Here is a 22939-nt window from a genome sequence, read left to right on the forward strand (position 1 = left end):
AAATGGAAATCGAAACTTGCTTTCCTGCTTTTGTCACGCATTCATACATTCTTAACCCACTTTCTTTTTATTGCTTTATTAAAAAAACGAAATACTTTCTCATCCCGAAATTCCTCCATATAATGAATTCATATTCATTCAATATTTATGAAATCGTAATTCTCATTCATCTTTTCACATCTCATTTGCTCACCATTCGAAACACATCCATTCAACAACCACGCGCCGCAAAATGTACACCGAATTCCCTCACCTCCTACTCCCATCCAACCAACCAAACAACCAATCCATATGCGCAGTTCACTCGACAGCGTCAACTCTCAATGTTCAAGTAATATGCCCAATTGCAGCAGCCGTTCCAAGCAGCCGCTAAATGCCTGGCACTCGAACATCGACGACTCGAAATGCTCTTACACGGGTCTATATCCGCGCGCCTGGACCGAATATGATCTTACTGCGTACGGCGTGCGACTGATTTGTCGTCAAATTTCGCCCGTCATACCGCACGACTACAAAGACTCATGCCTGCCGTGCGCCGTCTTCGTGTGGTCTGTGGAGAATGTGTGCGCGGAAGAGCGTAAGGTTGCCATAACATTTACGTTCAAGAATGGCACCGGTACTAAGAAGCAGGATGCCGAGGGCGGCGCTGAGGCGGAGCTAATTTCGCAAGGTAATGTGAAGGGCGTGGGTATACGACAGAAGATCGCCGGCATGCCATGCACCTACAATTTGGGCTGTCGGGTATTGCCTGAAATCAGTATTACACGCTGCACGCAGTTCGATCCGAGCGGCACGGGAGAACAACTATGGTCCGATTTGAAGGAGAATGGACAACTGAGTGAGAAGCATTGCGATGAAACGCTCAAAAGTAAGTAAACTATTGTAAAGTCATTGTGTGTGTATAGAGTTTATGAAAGATAGAAAATAAAAGGCCGGCCAGAAATTTACCAGAAACAGGAATATACTTGAACTTTTCTAACGGTTTTGAATCCAATTCCGGGTCATAGCTGGTCGGTAGCTCAGTTTTCCGAGGTATTTGCTTCAATATTTTCTTTTTGTTTTCGTCCTAATAAAATACCAATCGGTTGTTTGATGTCTTCATGGTGCTTAGTAGATTTTTGAATGTATACTTTGTATTCGAGGAATCGCACAAAATCGTGACAGATGGAGTGCGTTAGTCCGTGAATTGAAGCAAACTCAACAACATTCGAAAGAAGAAGTTTTGTGCTCTAAGATGCTATTGTAATTGTAATGCTACATTACCGCAAACAGAGGCCAAAATCGCGGTTTTGTAGTAAAACTATCTAAGAAATATCTGCGAATGATGAGCTACCATAATAAAATATTTTCGACCCGTTAATTATAAGACTCTTGACTTTTAAGGATTTTCAAAAGGGCGTATTCAAGCATTAAACGAAATTGGGTTTGCTTTCATGTGAAGCAAAAATATGTAGCAAACTTTCATTGCAGGCGAAGACCTCTCCTTCCACTAAATGCTTAACTACAGTTAAAAGCTGTGTTATAGACTAGGCAGACGTTGGCATTAATCGGGATTAACCACTTAAGTCGGAATTATCTCAGAAATTAAGTGCAACTAATGCAGATTGACAACTAGACTTAATTCTCATAATTTAAGCGGATTAGAGGAATTTTCGTTGGCAACATTATCGAAAAATGACAGTTAATATTGTATCTATTGTGAATGAAAATTAATGAAACTTAAAAAAAAAGAACAAGAAAGACAATGCAATCCTAGTTTGCACTACCATATTTGAAATTACATTAATTGTTTTGAGGTTTCTGAGCAGTTTAAGAAATTACAATTAACGATTTTTTTTAAATAAATAATTATTTCTTAGCATGAAGGCAGCTTATACACGTATTTGTCGCCTGCGAGCCATCTTTTACTGATAAAATTATCAATTCAGCAAATCAGCTGTTCAACAATCCGCGTAACAATCGTCTGTCACGCTACAATTTTAATAACAATTAATCAATAATCCCGATAAACGCCGCCGTCTGTCTGTCTAGGTTATTAAGTTCGAGAAATGCCAAGCATTTCCACCGAAATATCGTGAACTAAAACAGCTGATTTTTATTTAAATTTGAGTTTTACAGAAAATTTCTAGAGTTGTCTGCATTTTTATATAAAGAGCGTCTTCTGGAAGTTTCGTATTCTTGATTTGAGTTCTTGACCTTTTTTATTCTCAAATAGTGAAATTATTATACTAGATATATACAGGGTTATTCAATAAGACCGCGTATTTTGTTTTACAAATAAAGCACCAGCAAATTTGTCGAAGTGATTGCCTCTACTTCGTCATATTTTTTAGTATTTTATTTAGTAGGAGAGACAGTATCCGTAAATGCCCACCAAGACTCCACCAGCAACACAGGATGCGGGTATCAAAATTTTCCATAATTACGTATTTAGGCTGTAAATGCATCTAATTTCATTCTTTAGCCCTAGAATCGTCTCAAACCTTTTTATCATAGGTTTTATTTTTCATGTACGTAATTCTAGAGAAACAAGTCCAATGATGTCAAATCGCAGGTTCTTGGTGACCATTTGACCTCGTTATTTTAGGAGATAATGCGCCCTGGGAACTTCCTATGCAATATGGCCATATTTTCATGCGCTGTGTGGCAAGTGGCACCATCATATTGAAACCACATATTGTGCAAGTCCATGTCATCTAATTCAGGCCTTAAAAACCACCAAACCACACCATACAGTGACTCGTGGGTGTATAGTTCTTGAATGACATGGGGATTTTCAGTACCAATTCAATTTCAATTTTTAAAACTAAGAATGCGAAAAATAGTACAAAAATAAAAAAAAACCTACATCACATCTGAATTATAGAGTTATTCGTGTAAAAAATGAGAGAAGCACTAATTTTCTGCATAAAAATTCTACAACACAGAGCATAACTAATAGCGATGTAACAATGGGTCCTTTGCGACAACGCATTTGACCGTCGTGACGTGTAAAACACACAATGAAAGTATTGCCGCATATAAACAAAAATTTCGGCGGCCGTAGCCGAATGGGTTGGTGCGTGATTACCATTCGGAATTCACAGAGAGGTCGTTGGTTCGAATCTCGGTGAAAGCAAAATTAATAAAAACATTTTTCTAATAGCGGTCGCCCCACGGCAGTCAATGGCAAACCTCCGAGTGTATTTCTGCCATGAAAAAAAATATCTGCCGTTCGGAGTCGGCTTGAAACTGTAGGTCCCTCCATTTGTGGAACAACATCAAGACGCACAACACAAATAGGAGGAGGAGCTCGGCCAAACACCTAACAGAAGTGTACGCGCCAATTATTTATTTATTTTTTTTTTTTTTTTAACAAAAAATCAACAGATGTCCTGGTCGTGAAAGCAAATATCATATTTCATTGCGTATAAACAGTTTTCTGTTGGTTGTGAAATATATAATAAAACTAGCTTTACCCCGCGGCCCCGTTCGCGTAGGAGTAGTTTTGAGGGATTTAGGATATGTATATAAAAGAATTACAAACAATAATTTCATAGAAAATAATTTTTTATTAATAACCATAACATTACAATACCCGGCATCCGTTGCAATGCCTCGTTGAATAAAATCAAAACAATCAATCAGAAAAATATCAAGCAAAATTATTTTTATTAATTTTCTATCTGAAACCGTTTTTGAACTTTGCATTTGGGTCATAGTTGCACAGCTTATGCGGATAATGAAGTCTAGAGTGTGCTATAAATAGTGGGAAATAGGAAAAACTAAGATTTTTTAGATTAAATTTAAACAAATATTCGATTATTAGTGACAAATGGGAGTGGTGGCGCGGCCTGGGGGCTGTGGGAAGGGAGTTCCAATATAAAAACATGCCTATAACCTTCATTGGGTGAAAATATGAATGTATAAAAATGTTTACGTCATTTGATGTTGTCGTTGCGTAGTGATGCGCGGACAACGTACGGAGATTCACCTTTACTATAGTATAGATTAATGCTTATTGAAGCAAAAGAGGGTTTATTAGAATTTATGGTAGTCGTAGGCGTTGAGCGCGACCATGACTTGGGGATTGGCACGCACATTAATTTTCCAAGACAACTTGGTTAAGCCTAGCCTTTTCTCTCCTCTTTTAAACAAGATAAAGGTGCATTTGAATTTACTCAATTCATTTAAATTGCATTTGTTTTCTGCAATTGCCGTACGACAAAGTAGAAAGTTGCCAATTCCATTTTTCTGTCAATCAAAATCGTTGCCGCAACGGACAGAACGAACCCATTGTGAGGGACCTATAAGGCAATTTTTATACGTAGAGTTACTACTTCGATTGCGCTCGAAAGTATTGTGGAAAAATTTTTAACATTTGAAGTTATAGATTTCGCTGTTAATAGAGTATTTTCTATCAGGCCTGCTAAACTGCGGTAATTCCGTTCGGAGAGTGAGTTAATGCGCCCTCATACAACAGGGAAGTTTGCGCATTTAAATCCTATATTCGTTCGCAATTTAATAACGTTGGAGAGCCGTATAAAACTATTTAAGGGCATACCCTTCTGAGTTTTTCGTGAGTGCTTTTTCAATAGCAATCCAAAAATGTTTCAAAACGCTTAATTCGAAGAGAGCTGTAGATCTTTTCGTTTGTAGAACAATTTCATAGCGCACACCGCCTATTGGAGGCCTTAACCTTTTCAAGGCATAATGAACCAACGGCAAAGTCGCGATGAACTTTTCTTTTAAGCCGACGGGGGGGACTCAATAAGCCATTGTATCGCATCTGTAGAACCATTCTTTGCAGCTTCAAATTTATGAAAGCGAATAGTGGCGGCCGCCGTAGCCGAATGGGTTGGTGCGTGATCACCATTCGGAATTCACTGAGAGGTCGTTGGTTCGAATCTCGGTGAAAGCAAAATTAATAAAAACATTTTTCTAATAGCGGTCGCCCCACGGCAGTCAATGGCAAACCTCCGAGTGTATTTCTGCCATGAAAAAAAATATCTGCCGTTCGGAGTCGGCTTGAAACTGTAGGTCCCTCCATTTGTGGAACAGCACCAGGACGCACACCACAAATAGGAGGAGGAGCTCGGCCAAACACCTAACAGAAGTGTACGCGCCAATTATTTATTTTATTTTTTAATAGTGGAATACGAGTATACGAATTTCGTTCGCATAACTAAAAAAACATTTTATAATATTCAAGCACTACCTAGTTTTCTGCATCTTCAATCCTAATCTGCATGTATACATCTTCTTTTACTACACCAGCTAAGGATATCGGTGTTGCTTTGTGCGCACAAGTTGCAGTCAAACCTGGTTCTAGTCATGATTTGGAATTTGCATTAGCCTGGGATATGCCACATATACATTTTCCAAAGAAACACAAAACTTACACGCGTTACTATACCAAATATTTCGATGCCTCCGGTGAAGCTGGTCCCAAAATTTGCGAGTATGCATTGAAACACTATGGCAGCTGGGAGAAATTGATTGATGCATGGCAGCGTCCAATACTCAATGATGAGTGAGTTCTCGCATTTTATAAAACTATGAAATAAAATAAGTTAATTTATTAATTTGAAAAATATTATTCATAGCGGTCTGCCTGACTGGTACAAAAGCGCCATATTCAATCAACTCTACTATATTTCGGATGGTGGCACAATTTGGTTGACTTGTGATTCGTCATTCGGAAAGGAGTTGAATTATGATGATCCCAGGTATGGAATGAAAAAAATGTGTGCATGAATGTAAATGTAGATGTACCTGTATAATAAAACATAAACAAATAGGAAATAATTGAAGTTGAGTTTCCTAATTTTGTCCAAAAATAAAATTAATTTCTCAGTCAATAGAAAACTTTCATTTCATTTTTATTTCACTTTAAACATTTTCAGGTTAGCTTACGGCCGCTTTGGTTACTTAGAGGGTCACGAATATCGCATGTACAATACCTACGACGTACATTTTTATGCCTCATCGACACTGTCCCACCTCTGGCCTAATCTGCAAGTGAGTTGGAACGAACAAAAAATGTGTTTTTTTCTTTTTCTCGCAAAACTAACTTATTTTCGCCACAGGTGAGCTTGCAGTATGACATCCGTGATGCCATAGCCACTGAATTGCCCGAAACGCGTAAAATGCTTTATGATGGCAAAGTTTTACCACGTCACATTAAGGATTGCGTGCCACATGATCTCGGCGATCCTGATGAGGAACCATTCACACTCATTAACACTTATCATATCCATGACGTTAATCATTGGAAGGACTTGAATACGAAATTTGTCTTACAAGTCTATCGCGATTATTATGTACTGAATGAATTAGCGCAAGCACAGGCAGACAATGCGAGCAAATTCAGCTCGATTGAGTTCATCGACAAGGACAGCTTGTACGAAATATACACTCAAGATAATAAACGCAAAAACTCTGCAGAGGAGAAGCTACGTAAGTGAAGTATTTATGACATTTAATATTTCTTTTTGAAATTTTTGGTGTATAAAACTTTGAGTTTACGGCGAGGTGTTCCTCAATATTTTAGTGGCACCTGTCTGTGAACATGAAATGGTTTTTATAATAATCTTTTTTCTGTTACTTTAATCCTTCATGTTGAATTGAAAAATTTGAAATTTGAAAAGGTCGAGCCAAGGAGCACCAGGAGATTTGGTGGCTCCTAAAACACTCAGGATAAAGAGCCCATTGTATTTAAAGCTCTGGAAAGGGGGTAGATAGTCAAGAAGGGAAGGAGAAAAGTATCAGAGAAAGAGATAGGAAAGAATAGAGATAGAGATAGTTAGTCCTGTGAGAATTTTCCAGATTCTTTGGCAAATCTGTAAATATCCTCCAGTTTTAGAGAACGAATACTACTCATTCTCATGACATCGGAACCCAATACTCGTAGCCGTGCTCTAGCAAAGGCCTTCATGTTAGTTGTTGGTGTTATTGTAGCAGTTCACTTAACCCTGCCAGTGCGGTGAAGCCACCGATCATCAACGTCTAACTCATCTAACGGTAGGTTCAACAAACGTTATGTTTCGTCAGGTTGGGTCAGAGGGAGAGGGGTGTTAGGTGAGTTGGTTTCAGATGGCATGTGAAAAGGTGGTTAGTATCGTGCGGTGTACCTTCACATATCGGACATATATTCAGTAAGTCGGGGTTGATTCTGGATAAGTAGGAGTTTAACCAGACCGTAATTGAGAGAAAGTTATGCGGGTTTCACGAGGCAACCGAAGTTATTCGTCTACAATAAGTGTTGGTTGAACTCCGATAATGGCATCCAAGGGTCAGGAGCCTGGGAAGGTGGTGACAATCTCCCGATAAATGTCGTTAAATGTCTGTTTATATACTGTCCGATCCAATAGTTGTACTTTTGTTTGGTCCTGGATCTCGTCGTTGTAGTAGAAGAGATGTACGAGTATTCTGACTCTCCTGGGAGATTAGTTGAAGTTATACCTATCACTTACTTGGCTGATTGACTGATAATCCATTACAAACAAGGCCAAATTAAAGACTCCACAAATATGTATTTTGTTATGTTAGCCAACTTTGTACTTTTAGAAAATTTTCAAGAACTTCAAAATTTTTAAATCATAAAAACTAATAATATTTTAATTATGAAAATTGAAAGAGGAAGTATTGGGATTTTATATAAAATAATTTAAAAATTTTACTTAAGTTGCACTACAGGTTTTTATTTATTTAGTAAATTTTTGATCGGATCTAAATCCGGTTTGTTCCAGTAACTCACACGAAAAAAACTTAAAGTTATATTTATGTTTTATACATCGAAAACATAGATTTCTTATTCGATGCACCATTTATATGTAGCCCTCGTGCACATTCCTACTTCCTCGCCTATCCACCGGCGTACGCCAATAGAGATCTGCCCACCGGCCTCCTATTGGCACCCAAAATATGCTTTCCATTAGAGCAGTGGAGATGAGGAAGAACCAGAGTCGATGTGTCGAGTGATTTTTGAACTGCATGGGGAACTATCGATATCGATAACTTTGGTTTGACAGCTAAGAATGGCAAGCTGTGTTGACATTTCTATTCAGTATGGTTTGCCAAGTCATCATTAATCGGTTAAAGCGCCAAAACAACGTTTCCAAATTGTGGAAATTTACTTTGGAAAAACATTTATCTTTTTGCGATCTGTTCATAGAGCGAAGTGTTGAAGAAGATGCCACAATGTCGATATGTTCTCGTGCTCAATTTGCTGGCCTTTTTTCTTCGTTTACGTGGGAAATTTTACATAAGGATTTTGGCTTGCGCTACCTATAAAATACAGCACATGCAGGAATTGAAGCTAAATGACCATCGCTTTCGTCACATTTATGCTGATTGGACTCATTTAAAGTTCTTATTCAGATTTATTTGAAAAAGCAGTCAAAAATTGGACTGATCGAATGGTACATGTAACTCGTATAGAAGTACCATTGGGATACCTAAGGCCATTGGCAATTTAATAAGAATAACATTATCAATGAGGTCAATAGGACATGGAGAGATGAAGACACATGCGTAACAGCTGGGTTACTATGGCCGCAAATAATTAAGAAAAAGGCAAAGTAACTGATTAGGCTTTCAAGAGAGATATCTCGAAGGTCATGGCTTGTCATTGGCTATTTGGCGGGCAGTCCTTGAGACTAGGAGTTTTCTCCCATGAATATTGTAGAAGTTTTAGAGATGAGGAAGAAGAAGAATCAGTTGAGCACTTCCTTCGCAATTGTCCAGCCTTAGCTAAAATCAGAGCAGATTTTTTAGGTAAACATTTTTTCCAATTCTCCCACAGAACTGTCTGGTGTGGGGATGGGACCAATCAGGGGCTTCATAAGAACCACAAAATGGTCCCATGAAGAAAAATAAATGAGGTTCCCGTGACGCACACTGGTAACACAACGGACTTGTTAGATCTGAGTCAGTTAGTCGTACAGACCGACTACCACCATAACCTAACCTAGCTCGTAGCCGCGACGGTCATGTGCCGAAAATCATATACAAAACACAAAATAAATGCGATGAAATTATATACCAGATGATATTCAATTTTCATTTCTTTTTAACTTCTCAAGCTTTTTTAAGAGCCCTATATTACTTTCTATGCAAATATCGTTGAAGAATATCTCATCTTTAGGGCCTATTTTTCGTGCACCGTCGCGTAAATATAACTGCTTTAATTCTTGGAAAAATTCGTGTGACTTAGATATAGGGATTTGTAAGTTTTTAAGAAGAGCACTCCTATCCTAAAAGTGGCTTAATTATGAAATATGTCTATTCACCAGTGCTCAGCTTGTTGCAGCAGAATTTCGAACGATCTTATTGCCGTACACTTTCTGATATGAAACTTTTGCTTTTCAGAAAATCGTAAATCAGCTTCTTTGTACATCAATGAAACCAACGGTAAAGTTTACCTTATGGATGCCATGGCTTACTTGAAGGCAATGTATCCCGCTTGTAAAACCATAATGGAGCGCACCATAGAATATGACACCGACAATGATGGACTAATTGAGAATACAAAGAGTCCCGATCAAACGTACGACACCTGGGTGATGGATGGACCGAGGTAAATGAAGGAGTTAAATTAAAATTAAAAAGCGTTGAATGCAAATTGACTGTATAAAAGGGAACATAATAATTTTGTTGCTGTAACACAATTGCGTCTTAAAATGTAATTTATGAGGTGGCAATGCCGAAAAGTCCTTACAAAGGTATACATTTTTGTCATGGTGAAGCTCTTGAATGAGCAATGTTTTTAAGGGGACAGATACCTGTAAATGGCCATATTTTCCCTGATTTTCATTAAAATTATTTAAAATGAAGAAGTCAATATATTTTTTTCAAAATGAGCGTACAGTTTATTTATACATTAAAATAATAAAAAAAAATTATTTTTTTATTTTAATCATTTAAAATGGCGGGTGTACACTCAATTCTTCCAGGAAAGTTGCAGCGGGGCTTCTCAATCGGCGGGCATTGTAGCATCGGCGTCAGTGACCTGAATACAAAAAAACCAAAAATTTTTTTGTTTATTAATGTCATAATTTCTATATGAATTAAACAGAAATGGAAAATAAAAATTCGCGGAATGAAGTGCTTAAAAAAAATGAATTTTGTGGCGAATTTTCCTTCTACTTTTGCTTCGAAAAAATTATTTTTTCGAAAAATTTGCGAATTGTAAATTCACATACAAAATAATATCATAAAAAAGATGTGTGCAAAATTTCAGGGAGATCGGTCAATAACTTTCCGAGTTATCGGGTACGCCAATTCGAAAAATATAGTTTTGAGAAAAACGCGTCTAAAGTCGGCAACGTTACTATACCTCTCCCAGCGCTCGAAAGCAAAGAATAGAGTCGTCACGGTTGACGATCTATAATAAAGGGTTTTTCAATTGGCGCGGGTCGATTTTGGCGACCTGTGGCAGCCATTTTGTTTTGGTGACATCTGTCAAATCTTTTGTTTATTATTCAGTTGTTTATGTCAAATCATCATGGGAAGTTACACGATTGAACAGCACGTTTAAATGATAAAACTTTATTATCAAAATGAGTGTTCATCAACGCAAACGTTGCGCGCATTGCGCCCATTTTTCGGTAGACGTGGTAGCCCTTCCAATTTCTTATGGCCCATATTGAACCATATGGACCTAGACGACATGTGGTTCCAGCAGGACGGCGCTACGTGCCACACAGCAAACGCCATTTTATTCCATTTCAGCATCTACCCGCCCTTATTGAAAAACCCTTTATAAGAAATACTTAAATTTACGTTCTAAAATTTTTTTTATTTTTATGGGATTATATTGAATATGAAAAACAAAATTTCGAAATTTTACAGGTATCTGTCCCCTTAAGTTATTGAAAATTACTACTGGGATTCACAAAGTTTGGAATTTCTCAGTCCACATTGTAGCAAATTTTGCATCAAGTTCTAGGCTTACAACCGTACAAGATCAAATGAAATTAATTAGTGAAATCTCTTGATGTTGTTGAGGTCGTAACAGCATAAAATATGCCCGATACATTTTTTCCGGAATGCTGTTGCAGTGATAGTCTTTGACCGTATATGTGGTTCCGATGTGGAACGTAATATCTCGTGATAATTTAAAGCGCCAAAAATTCCTTAGTAAAGTTCACAAACAATGGTTCAATGGACTCGAAAATGTCAACATTCTAAATATGCAAAAATCATGAAAATCGGTTGTAAAAGAAAAAAACTGTCAAAATTCTTTCAGTAAAAGTGCTATAACTTCTTCAATTTCGCTCTGATTGGCCTGAAACTTTGACACATAATTATAAAAGCGTCAGCCTTCCTAAATATGCAAAAATCATGAAAATCGGTGGTAAAACTTTAAATAAAGTAAAAAAAAATAAAAAGGTGGAATCAAATTCCATACTTAATTTTGGCATCTGTGCTACATTCGGAATAAATTTCAGCCAGATTTGTCGTTAACTCTGTATATTATTTAAATATTAAGCGTAAAACTGTTCTTTCTCAGGCATTTCATTTAATTTTTTCATCGATTGTTTCTCGAAACTTCTCTTGCTTGAATATCCATCCACCGCAAATGAGTCTAACATCAGACTGCCTCATTTATTTTTAGCGCCTACTGTTCTGGCCTATGGCTCGCTGCCTTGCAAACCATGTCGGTAATGGCTACGCTGCTGGATCAGCCTAACGATTGCTTGCGTTTTCAAGATCTATTGGACAAAGGCAAACATTCGCTGGAGGCGAAACTATGGAATGGCAGCTATTATCGTTTCGATATCCACAACAAGGACACCATAATGGCAGATCAGTTGTGCGGGCATTGGTATCTGAAAACATGCGGATTCGATTATGAGGTGAGTTTCAAATTGGCATTTATTTACCCATTCCTTGTTATCTTCTGATGATTTATTGTTTTGCGCCCAGGTTTATCCAAAGGAGAATGTACGCTCGGCCTTGAAAAAAATCTATCTAAATAATGTTATGGGTTTCCATGACGGAAATATTGGTGCCGTTAATGGTTTCATTCCTAATTCGGATCCTGAAAAATCTGGGCATGCCGATTATACGACCTTACAGAGTGAGGAAGTGTGGACAGGTGTGACATTTGCTTTGGCCGCTACTATGATACAGGAGGTAAGTAATTGTGAATTACAATATTTTTTTTTTATGCCCGCGCATTTGTGCACAAGTTTATTATAAATGATCTCGCTCACATAACGGTTTTCGCATACAACAGCATAAAGGAATCGAGATAGATATATATAGTACACATGTAATGTACCAAAATTCTCAGAATGTTGAGCGGAATCGATTTAACCAAGTTTGTTCACCTCTCTGTCTGTCCGTGAGCACGGTAACTCGAGTAAAAATAATATATTTCAATAAAACTTTGTATACTTATTATTTATTTTATATATTATTGGCGCGCTCACCCTTTTTGGATGTTTGGCCGAGCTCCTCCTCCTAATTGTGGTGCGCGTCTTCATGTTATTCCACAAATGGAGGGACCTACAGTTTCAAATCGACTCCGAATACCAATAACCACGCTCACCTTCCATATAACGGTACTTTTCAAAAACGACAAAACTTGGTACCGCAAATTTGGTAGAAGTTATAGATTCGAAAAAAAACTAAATTGGATGAAAGAAAAATGTTGGAAAATCTGCGTGTGCCACACGCAAATACATTTAAATTAAATTAAAATAAAAGAATAAAATTATAAATAAATTGTGGAGAGAAATCTGAGATTGTAAAGTAATCCTAGATAATAACCATACTTTTTGACATACACCCCGTATTTTCTGTGTAATAGATAATTTTTTTACACGTGTAAAGAAAAACGTAAAAACAAAAACTAAATAAAATGGATGCCGGCAAAGAAAACAGGTTTGTAGACATAATTCTAATAAAATGCGTGTTAAATATTATTAATTAGGGATTCATTTTACAGAGAAAGTGTGTGTCCATAAACATTTAGTCCTCTTATTACTTATTATAAAATGTAATATTAAATATCCCATGCGCATTGCTGCCATAATTTTTGGCAACCTCACTAAACGTCACATACGGATTTCCGCCAACTGTTTATTATTAGCAGCCAATTGCGAATTTAAATTAGATATTCCTTCTCCTTGTCTTTCCTTCATATCGTTAATAATAATTAATCAAACCTAAAACACCGAAGCATTCCACCAAAATAATTTCTATGGAGAAAAACCCTTCACAACAGTATTGACAGGTGATTGTCAATTTTGCGGTAATCTGCCATATGTGAACGGGTAGATTAATTTCAGTGATTTATAGGTCATTAACGCATATGTGAACGTATTTACTTTAAGTCATCGTGGCTCACCATACATTTTAATCTCTTATAATATACACAGCTTTCTTTCCACATTCATTATTTCACGTTCAAGTACCTTCGTTCAGTGAAACGAAGAACGCGTAGTGGATCAGTTTTCAGCGAATAACTGTTGTATAGCATAGATCTTGGCAGATGTGAGTCTTGAAAGCACAATGATATATCGGGCACTTTTTAAGGGCTTGAAAACTTAAGATGGTAATACAAAACAGAAATATTGGTGGAATGATTTTCTTTTTTATTACAATCTGGTAGATAATTTCATGGCATTTATTTTTTAAATATCGTATGATGTCCGGCATATGTCCGCCGCAGCTACGACTTACATGGTCCATTCGATTAGTCCAATTTTTGACTACTTGTTCCAATACATATATCAATGGTGGCTTGAATATTGCAATAAATCGATTGTTAAGGATTCCACGGTTTGGTTGAAATATATTCGATGTTTAGCTGATTGATTTTTGGAAACGAAAATTTGATAATAATGGCTCGATAGCACTCGTCATTTGCCGTAGCGGCAACTCCTTCCGATGATGCCGCCAGTGCTCTATGAACTTCGCCAACATATTTATTTATTTATTTCTTGTTTTATTTTATTTTATTTACTTATAAATTTTTTTTTCAAAGTAAATTTCCACAATTCGAAATCTGGCGTTAAAGAATTCATGATGGCTCGCAAAAGCTTTCTGAACAGATATGTCAACACAGTTTGCAATTCTCCGCTGTCAAAGCAGAGTTATCGGTATCGATAGTTCTCATGCAATGTTGAAATTATATTAAGTAAATGGATTGAAGAAGATGAAAATGAAAATGATTTAGAATACGATTTATTGGAAAAAAAGTTAAAGTTATCGGAAAGTTAGAGAAACGATGCGTAAAATTGGCTTAAAAGGGGATTGTAAAACAACAGAGTAGTTTTTAATAGTTATTGTTTTTTTGTTTTTTTAATTAAAACATGCTGTTTGGTCATGAAAATATAAACTGCTATTTTCAATCAAAAAAAAGAGAAGTAAATTTTAAATGTTATTATTGAAGGAAAAAAAATAAAACTCAGATTTTAACATTTATATTTGACTGGAAAAATAGGAATCAAATTTTAGCTTTTATTTTTGGCAAAAAAAAAAAACTTTTTATTTACGACAAAAAACAAGAGTTAAATCTTAACTTTTTTGACTGACAAAAAACAAATCTTCTTTATATATAAAAATGAATGTTTGTCTGTATGTCCTCGATTAACTCAAAAAGTACTGGACCGATTATTATAAAAATTGGTATGTATATATATTTTCCCACAGAAAAGGTTTGTAGAATATGCTCATTGCTGCCACTCGCCACCAGGGGGCGCTGCAGAGTAGCAACTTCTATTCAACTGATTTTTTCGAAATAAACAAAATCAATAAAATGATTTAGAATGAATTGAATACTTGTGTACTGATTTTTCTTTAAAGTTATTTTTCTTAAATTTAATTTAGTTGTTGGCGTAGCAACGCGCGCCGGGTACAGCTGGTAAATAATAAATAACTTTAACCCTTTGCTTTGTTGAAAAGCTAAACATTTCAACTAATTTTTAAAGGGACCCTAAAAATTATAAATTAAAAACGAAAATAAGTACCTCGTTTTTTTTATTTTGGCCACAAATTTTTAATAACAACAAAATGTATTATTATGTTTTTCAAATGTTTTTGTTTTTAATTGTTTAAACACACAATTTTGTTTGGAAGCACCAAAAAATAATAACAAATTTATAAATATTTATCCTTTTTTTTTAATAACAAAGAAATTTATTTTGTGCTGGTTTTTAAATGTGGCTTGTTCTTAATTGCTGATATTTAATAATTCTTCTTACCTCACCTACAAAGTTGTTTGGAAGCACCAAAAAATTTAAATTTAAAAATTGCTTGGTTTCAAAAAGAACCATTTAAAAACTTTTATAAAGACCCTGGAACTCAGAAAAAAATTATAAATAAAAAAACAAAAATATGTACATCGCTTTTTTTACTTTTGGCGTAGGAAATTTAATAAATAAAAGTAAATTTTATATTTCATTTTTGAGCAGACAAACGAAAAATAAAGCTTTAACAAATAAATAAGAATAAAGAACCTTGACGCTGTACTTTATTTAAAACATAGTCATTTAAGCCATTTAAACTGTTTTTTATAGGGAACTTGGAAGCACCAAAAAATGTATAAATTAAAACACGAAACTAACCTCAACTTTTTCCATTTTTGGCCTAGGAAATTTTTAATAAAAACAAAATGTTTTATTATGTTGCTTTTAAATGTTTTTATTTTTAATTGTTTAAACAATTTATTGTTGATACTTAATACCTTTTTTACCTCATCTTCAAAGTGCTGCCAAATAACGAAAAAAATAAAAGAAAAAAATTATAAATTAAAAAACGAAAATATTTATCTTATTTTTTGTAATTTTTAAGAACAACAAAAGGTATTATGATGTTTATCTAATGCTTTCGTTTTTACTTTAAACTTTTTTTACCCCACCTATAAAGGTGTAGTTTTTTTCATTTTTTGGTCATAGAGTAAATTTTGATGATATCATAAAGAAAAAATTGTGTAACAACAACAAGACGCACGCCACAAATAGAAAGAAGAACTCGGCCAAACAGCTAACAAAAATGTAACCGCCAAATATTAATTTTATTTCTATAAGGAAAAATTGTTTTGGGCCATCCTAATGTACAACTTATTTTAAAAGGATTTATTTAACGGCAAGCGATTATATGATGAATTATTTATATTAATATAGAAATTACGGGGTGCGCCATCTTTTATGTCGGTATGTAAACGCTGAATAACTTTGTCATTTACCAACCGATCGACTTCAACATACTTGTTTTCGATACGTCAATTCAGTACAATTATGGTTCAATTATGGTATGGTTCGCCTTACACCGAAACAACCAAAATCGACGCTATGAAACCTGAAATGCTTGATAAGGTGATGGCCAAAGCAGAAAAAAGATCGCAGTTTGTGATTGCTAATAAAGATGGCCCCTTAATTGTTATTGTATTCAAAAAATTATTAAATCAAATCAAATAAAAATACCTCACTTATACAAATCAGTTTTTTTTTTTTTTTAAGTTATTCAATGTTTTCATACCGACATAGAAGATGGCGCACCCTGTACATAACTGAAAAATATTTATTATAATTCAACTTCAAATTTTTATTTTTAAAAACACAAACTCTTACCAATTTCTTTCAGGGCATGTTCGAGGAGGGCTTTCAAACTGCTGGTGGCCTCTACAAAACACTCAGCGAACGCATTGGCATGAACTTTGACACGCCGGAAGCGTTGTACGGCGAAAAACATTATCGCTCAATTGGCTATATGCGACCTCTCAGTATTTGGTCCATGCAAGTGGCTTGGGAGCGGAGAAAAGCGCTACGCGACTAAACGAAATCACAAAGCAGTTTCATACATTTTAAAAATAATGCCAGCCATACAACTGATATTCACTCTAACAGACGCTGCATTATAGGCAAAGAAATGTCATGTTTTTTTTCTTGCCTCATATTAATCAAAACTCTGTGCGTAATATGAATGTATTGCTGCGAAAAACTGCAAGTTGTTACAAGCTTACTATGTATGTATATATGTATATGTCATAAATCCGAAAGCATTATTATTATTATTTTTTTTTTTTTTGTTAATTTTAAGGTAAAATCCCTGTTAAAAAATAAGCTTAGCTAAGACGCGCTTACGAACCAAAGATTGAGAAGAGGAGAGACGAGACAAGGAGACAAGTAATGGGCATTTTATATGTGTAGTTTTTAGATGTAAATGTGAAAGCACAAGATTTGATATTTTTTACAAAAGCGAGTTAACTTTGTTATTGCGAAAGTACAAACAACGGAAAAAAGTCAAACCATATTCGAAGAAATTGCACTTGTTGACATGCGAGCTTACGAGTTATATAGCAAATATTTATATGCGCTTAGTATTAATTACGTATTATTAAAGTGAGAAGGTCAGAAAGTTGTTCCTCGTGAAAAGCTAATTCGATTTTATTTTAGGACATAAGCTGCCGGCGTAATTTGTATTTGAATGTGCTGGAAAAAAGTATTACTGATTTATTCTAAAAAATAACAACTTCCATTGGCCTATTTCATCTTATCGATTAACTTTTTCGATGTCAGTCATCTGTTAGAATAATTCACACAGGCAGTCTAAATCGTCGTTTTTCTTTTTTATTGTAATTTGTTTTGTATCACCTTTTATAGTTTTGCCGCCTGGTGTTTGAAGTCAGCATACCGATGCTTCTCTGAAGTGTTTGTTTTTTTCATTTCGAAGGTCTAAAAGACTTCAAAGACGGTGTGTAAATGTTAAATAAAAAAGTAACGTTCTTATTTACTTGTTGTGTGACTTTTTTTCGTACCTTTTTTATAGAAACCGTCTTTTTTGTACCATAAATGTAAGAAATCAATTTTATCGTATGGTTCGGTAGTTTGGTGGAAAGCTCTAGGGAGAGATTACAATACCAAATTACTCCGCAGAATACAAAGATCAGCCTGTGCAATAACGGTCGGTGCAATCAGAGCATGTCCTAAAGAGGCTCTCAATGTACTGACACACGATATCCAATAGACCTACATATAAAGAAGACGGCAATCATGAGTGCATTTAGGTTAAATGAAGCGGGTCGCTGGAAAGAAAAAAACGCATGGTCACGCAAGTCTATTATTGCGACAAACTCAGTTAACCTCGGAGAGGACTGATTACATCGCCCCAACGGTAACTTTCAACAGGAATTTTGCCACTCTCTTTCCATCTAAGGAGGAATGGAATAAGAGCTTCTCACTTAACAACTTCGACACTACAGCCTATACAGATGGCAGTAAAATGGATTGTGGTGTTGGAGCTGGTATATATAATCTCATAGACTTGGAATTGAAAAGTCTTTGCGCCTCCCTAATACCAGCAGTGTCTTCCAGGCGGAAATACTGGCAATTGGGGAAGCCTGTAGGCTACTAATCGCAAATTTCTCTTTTATGGGCAATATAGCTATTCTTTCGGATAGCCAAGCTGCAATCCAGACACTGGGTTCTGCTACAACAATCTCTAAAGTGGTGAAACCCAGTTGGAATAGCCTTACCACCTTGAGTGAAAACCATAGAGTTACCTTAATCTGGGTGACGGGGCATCGGAACATTGAAGGTAACGAAAAAGCAGATGAATTGGCAAGAGGGGGATCTGCCATGAATAACGCTCTTGCAGAACCAGTATTCACACCAATAGGTGAAGTCAAGAAGCAATTTTCCTAAAATACCTTCGAATCGCGGATTGTAGATGGAGAGACCAGACGAAATGCAAAATTAGCAGGACATTATGGTCCACCTACAACCTCAAGCAATCGTCGACATTGATGAACATGAAACGACGGGACGCGTATAGACTAACGGCAGTCATAACTGGCTTTTGGTCTATCGGAGAATAAGCTGCCAAAATTGGCAGCCCTCACAACACACACTGTCAGAGTTGTAAACCACCGGAGAAAAAGGAAACAAACTTCCATTTCTTCTGTGAATGCGCTACCCTATGGAAGGACAGAATGTTGACCCTGGGCAAACCGCTGTTCGAGAGTCTCGCACAACTGTCTGGCATAGATGTCAACAGCCTAATAAGGTTCCTAAACCGCACAGACTGGATATAGTCTTGCTGTAAGTAAGAGTTAAACAAGTTGGTAGCGAGGGTGTGGCAACAAAATGGTGCGGAGTCTCTAGTTGGATTCCGGATGAATCACCACTTTAACCAACCAACCAACCAAGAAATTAGACTACTCCACAATATTTGACCGACATACGCCAGTGACCATATTTGTAACGCTCAATTAAAAGAATGCTTGTACTAGAATTTGTATTTCTTTAAATTTAAAATATAATGAATGGTGCCTAGAAAAATATTTAACCCTGCGTTGGGCACTCGGGTCTGACCAGACTTTTTCGACTTTGGCGGTGAAGTCCCCAGAAGTCCCTTGCGGTGATCATCACAATTCCTTGGAGATTCATCTAAATTCAATAGGATAAGAGAAATTAGTTGTATTAGTAGATAATCTTGTGCCTGATCGAAGCATTTTTTTCAAAATTAACAATCTGGCGGCCTAAGGAAATATTTTTCAGATTTTCGAGAAAAAAACCGACAATTAATTGTTTAAAAAAATCGAAATATTTGAAAAAAAATCCTTCAGACACGAATTTTTTATGTTTTTCAAAAGCAGTATAAATTTTATTGAAATCTACCAAGCGGTTTTTAAGTTACAGTGATCACTAGTTCAAAAACATAATTTTGCGAAAAACGCATTTAAAGTCTAGATATCGATTCCGCAGCGCCCGAGCGCCCCTTGTTAATTGTTGAATAACTCGAAAAGTATTTGTCGGATTCACTTCAAATTTTCATACAATATTTTTAAGATACAGCGTGGGCCATATAGTGTTTGCTTTTTGAACCACCTATTTTTTTGAGAATGGTAACACAAATAACATGTCAAATGTGTTCATAATTTACTTAAAGGTTTGACATTTACGAAATGGGACGCTATACGCTTGAGCAAAATTGGGAATTATTGAAAACCTATTTCCAAAGTGGTGAGTCTTCTTCTTCTTTTCTGATTTTCACATCGGTGGCTACGTCAATAAGCAAAATTGTCGGATTTGGGGCTCAGAAAATCCACACGTTACTGTAGAGAAACAAATGCATCCACAACGAGTCACTGTTTGGTGCGGTTTTTGGTCTGGCGGCATCATCGGGCCATTTTTTTTTCGAAAATGAGCGAGGAGCCGCGGTTATAGTAAATGGCGAGCGTTACCGTGACATGCTCAACGAGTTGTTTCCAAAAATTGAAGAGGATGACATGGACGACATTTGGTTTCAACAGGACGGTGCAACTTGTCACACTGCCAAAGTTACACTCGAACTTTTGGCTGCCGTTTTTGAAAACCGAATAATCAGCCGAAATTCCGATATCAGTTGGCCGCCGCGGAGCTGTGATTTAAGCCCGTTGAACTATTTTTTGTGGGGAGCCGTTAAGGACAAATGCTATGCGAACCATCTAGAGACGATTGATGCTTTAAAACACGAAATCGAAGTTGCCCTTCATGAAATTGGAGCCCAAACAATCGAAAATGTGCTTAAAAATTGGGTTGATCGAATGGCCTACTGTAAAGCCAGTCGTGGCAGTCATTTGAACGATACTATTTTTCATTCATAAATGACAATGTTCAATCTTCAAAATAAAAAAATGTTTGAAAAAATATTGATTAGTTTTTTTTATAGCCGATTCAAAAAGCAAATTTTACATGGCCCACCCTGTATTATACTTTAAGAAAATGCAAGAAAAAAACATCCAATTTTTTGAAAATTTTTACTACCCCTAACCCCTACATATAACCCTTTAAAAAGGATCCTCGAACAGGACGAAAAAAGGCCAGACCCGGGTGCCCAACCGAAGGTTTTAAAAAAGGTGTCCCACGGATGGTTAAACTGATTTTCATGCTTAAGAAAATTTTACTATGAGGAGAAATGCGGAAACCCCTCTAAACCTCAACTCGTGTAAGACCGACATTTGTACAAGAAAATAATTAATTTATGTTAAATGCATATTTTCTGTATAAATATTTTGTGGAATTTATATTGTGCTGAATACTGCTTTAAGTTTAGTGCCCCAATTCGCAATTATATCTGCCACAAATTAATGTTAATAATAAATATTTAATTTATGACTGATTTATTTTATTCCGATTTATTCAAGTGCGAATCAATATAGTTTTCAATATAATTTCGTGCAAGCAAAACACGGCGTGAACAAGGCACAAAACCCGGTTTATTATTAAATGTTAAATTTATTAAGGAAATAATAAATAAATATTTACCTGCACATTTGATGCTCGTGCGTGCAATTGAAAGCAAAATAAAAAGTGTTGCCTTTGTTCAAAACTATACACAACTAAATTATATATAATATAAAAAATATAAAATGGCATATATACCTATGTGTGCGTTTATATGTACACATAGTAGAAAAAGTCTGCGTTCACCTATGCAAATATTCTTTGCATTAGAAAAAGTTCAAAACAATAAATATTTCAGAAATTTTTTTAATGAGTTTTATTTAGTTCACTTAAACGTAACTATCACACATATTTCGCTACCAATAACAAAATCAAATTTAAAATGAGATCACATAAAATTAAAAAGGCCATTCAAACTAAACGGAAAAAGTTTGCGTTCACTTCAATAATAATAAAATAAAAGGCTTAAGATCATAGAAATGTTTTCAAATTAATAGCTAGTTGGATATCCACGCCTTTTTATGACTTCTAGAAGGCGTCTTTTCATTGATCCAACTAGTTTGGCTGTTATTTCTGGACTTATGGCTTCCCATTCCTCTTTAAGCGCGTTCTTAAGCATTTCCTTGCTAGTTATTGTACGCTCTCGTATTTTTTTTTTCTAGAACGTCCCATAAGTGCTCAATGGGGTTAAGGTCAGGTGATTGTGGTCGTGTGCGAAGTTGGTTTGGAACATTATACAAAAACCGCAACCTAACAATCTCTGCTGTGTGTTTCGGGTCGTTGTCCTGTTGGAAAACAAATCTTTCACCGAGTCCCAGTTTGATTGCACTTTCTCTCAAATTCGTTTTTAAAATATCGAGATAATCATGTCTGTTCATTATCGACTCAATAAACTGTATATTTCCAACGCCCGAACTAGCCATACACCCCCATATCATGGCACCTCCTCCCCCATGCTTTACCGTAGGTACCAGATTTTGCTTTCCAAGTGCCGTTCCCTTTTTCCTCCAAATAATTTTACGACCTTTTATCCCGAAAATGCAAAACTTGCTCTCATCTGAAAAAATCACACTATTCCAAAACTCAGGTGGCTTGTTTACGTATTCCTTGGCGAAAGCCATCCGCTTAAGTCGATTTACTCGCGATATGAAGGGTTTTTTTTGGGCCACTCTGCCGTTAAATCCGATTCTTTTTAGAATTTTTCTTACTGTATCTGGGTGTACTTTCTTTTGGTATTTTACTTTTATGCCTTTTGAAATTTGGCTTGCTGTTAGACGTGGATTAGACTTCACAAGAATAGTTATGTTGCGTTCTTCTCTTTCCGTCAGTTTTTTTGGACGCCCAGAACGAGGCTTAGACTCCAAACAATTCGTTTGCTTGAAGTTGATTATCACTCTTTGGACCGAGGAGTATTGCCTCCCAACAATTTTCGCGATTTCCCGATAGCTCTTACTATTTTGCCACAAACTTACAATGATTTTCCTTTCACCAATATCTATTTCTTTTCGCCTTTGGTCCATAGTAACAAAAAATGTATTTCTAATATCAATTTTTCCCTCTTTAGATTTGTTCTTAACCGCGTCAACTACATGAATGATTTAAAATTAAATTTAACGTAATTGCCATGCAAATAATCGTCACTATTCGAAATGAACGCACACTTTTTCTGCTCAGCCTATTTAAGAAACTGTACTACAATCCCGTTATCTGAACACGACGCAGCTCAAACTCCAAAAAATTTTGTTCATACCCTCTGCGAATAATTTTCTTTGAAATAA

The 22939-nt window shown here is 35.9% G+C and overlaps 1 protein-coding gene across 4 annotated transcripts in view; it reads left to right on the forward strand.

Annotated features, from left to right (window-relative positions):
- Positions 1-17649, forward strand: part of LOC129247173 (non-lysosomal glucosylceramidase) — a 75941-nt gene extending 58292 nt beyond the window's left edge. Inside the window, exons 3-11 of one of the 4 annotated variants that reach the window (XM_054886161.1) lie at positions 300-868; positions 5257-5512; positions 5586-5708; positions 5886-6000; positions 6069-6438; positions 9352-9559; positions 11600-11840; positions 11911-12120; positions 16579-17649. In XM_054886161.1, coding sequence (XP_054742136.1) covers positions 300-868; positions 5257-5512; positions 5586-5708; positions 5886-6000; positions 6069-6438; positions 9352-9559; positions 11600-11840; positions 11911-12120; positions 16579-16770 — 2284 coding nt within the window. In that variant the 3' untranslated portion in view covers positions 16771-17649. The remainder of the gene's footprint in view (positions 1-299; positions 869-5256; positions 5513-5585; positions 5709-5885; positions 6001-6068; positions 6439-9351; positions 9560-11599; positions 11841-11910; positions 12121-16578) is intronic. The other 3 variants (XM_054886162.1, XM_054886163.1, XM_054886164.1) reach the window with 3 other exon arrangements.
- The last annotated feature ends 5290 nt before the right edge of the window (positions 17650-22939 follow it).

Source organism: Anastrepha obliqua, chromosome 5 (genome assembly GCF_027943255.1).
Source record: "Anastrepha obliqua isolate idAnaObli1 chromosome 5, idAnaObli1_1.0, whole genome shotgun sequence".
NCBI lineage: Eukaryota > Metazoa > Arthropoda > Insecta > Diptera > Tephritidae > Anastrepha > Anastrepha obliqua.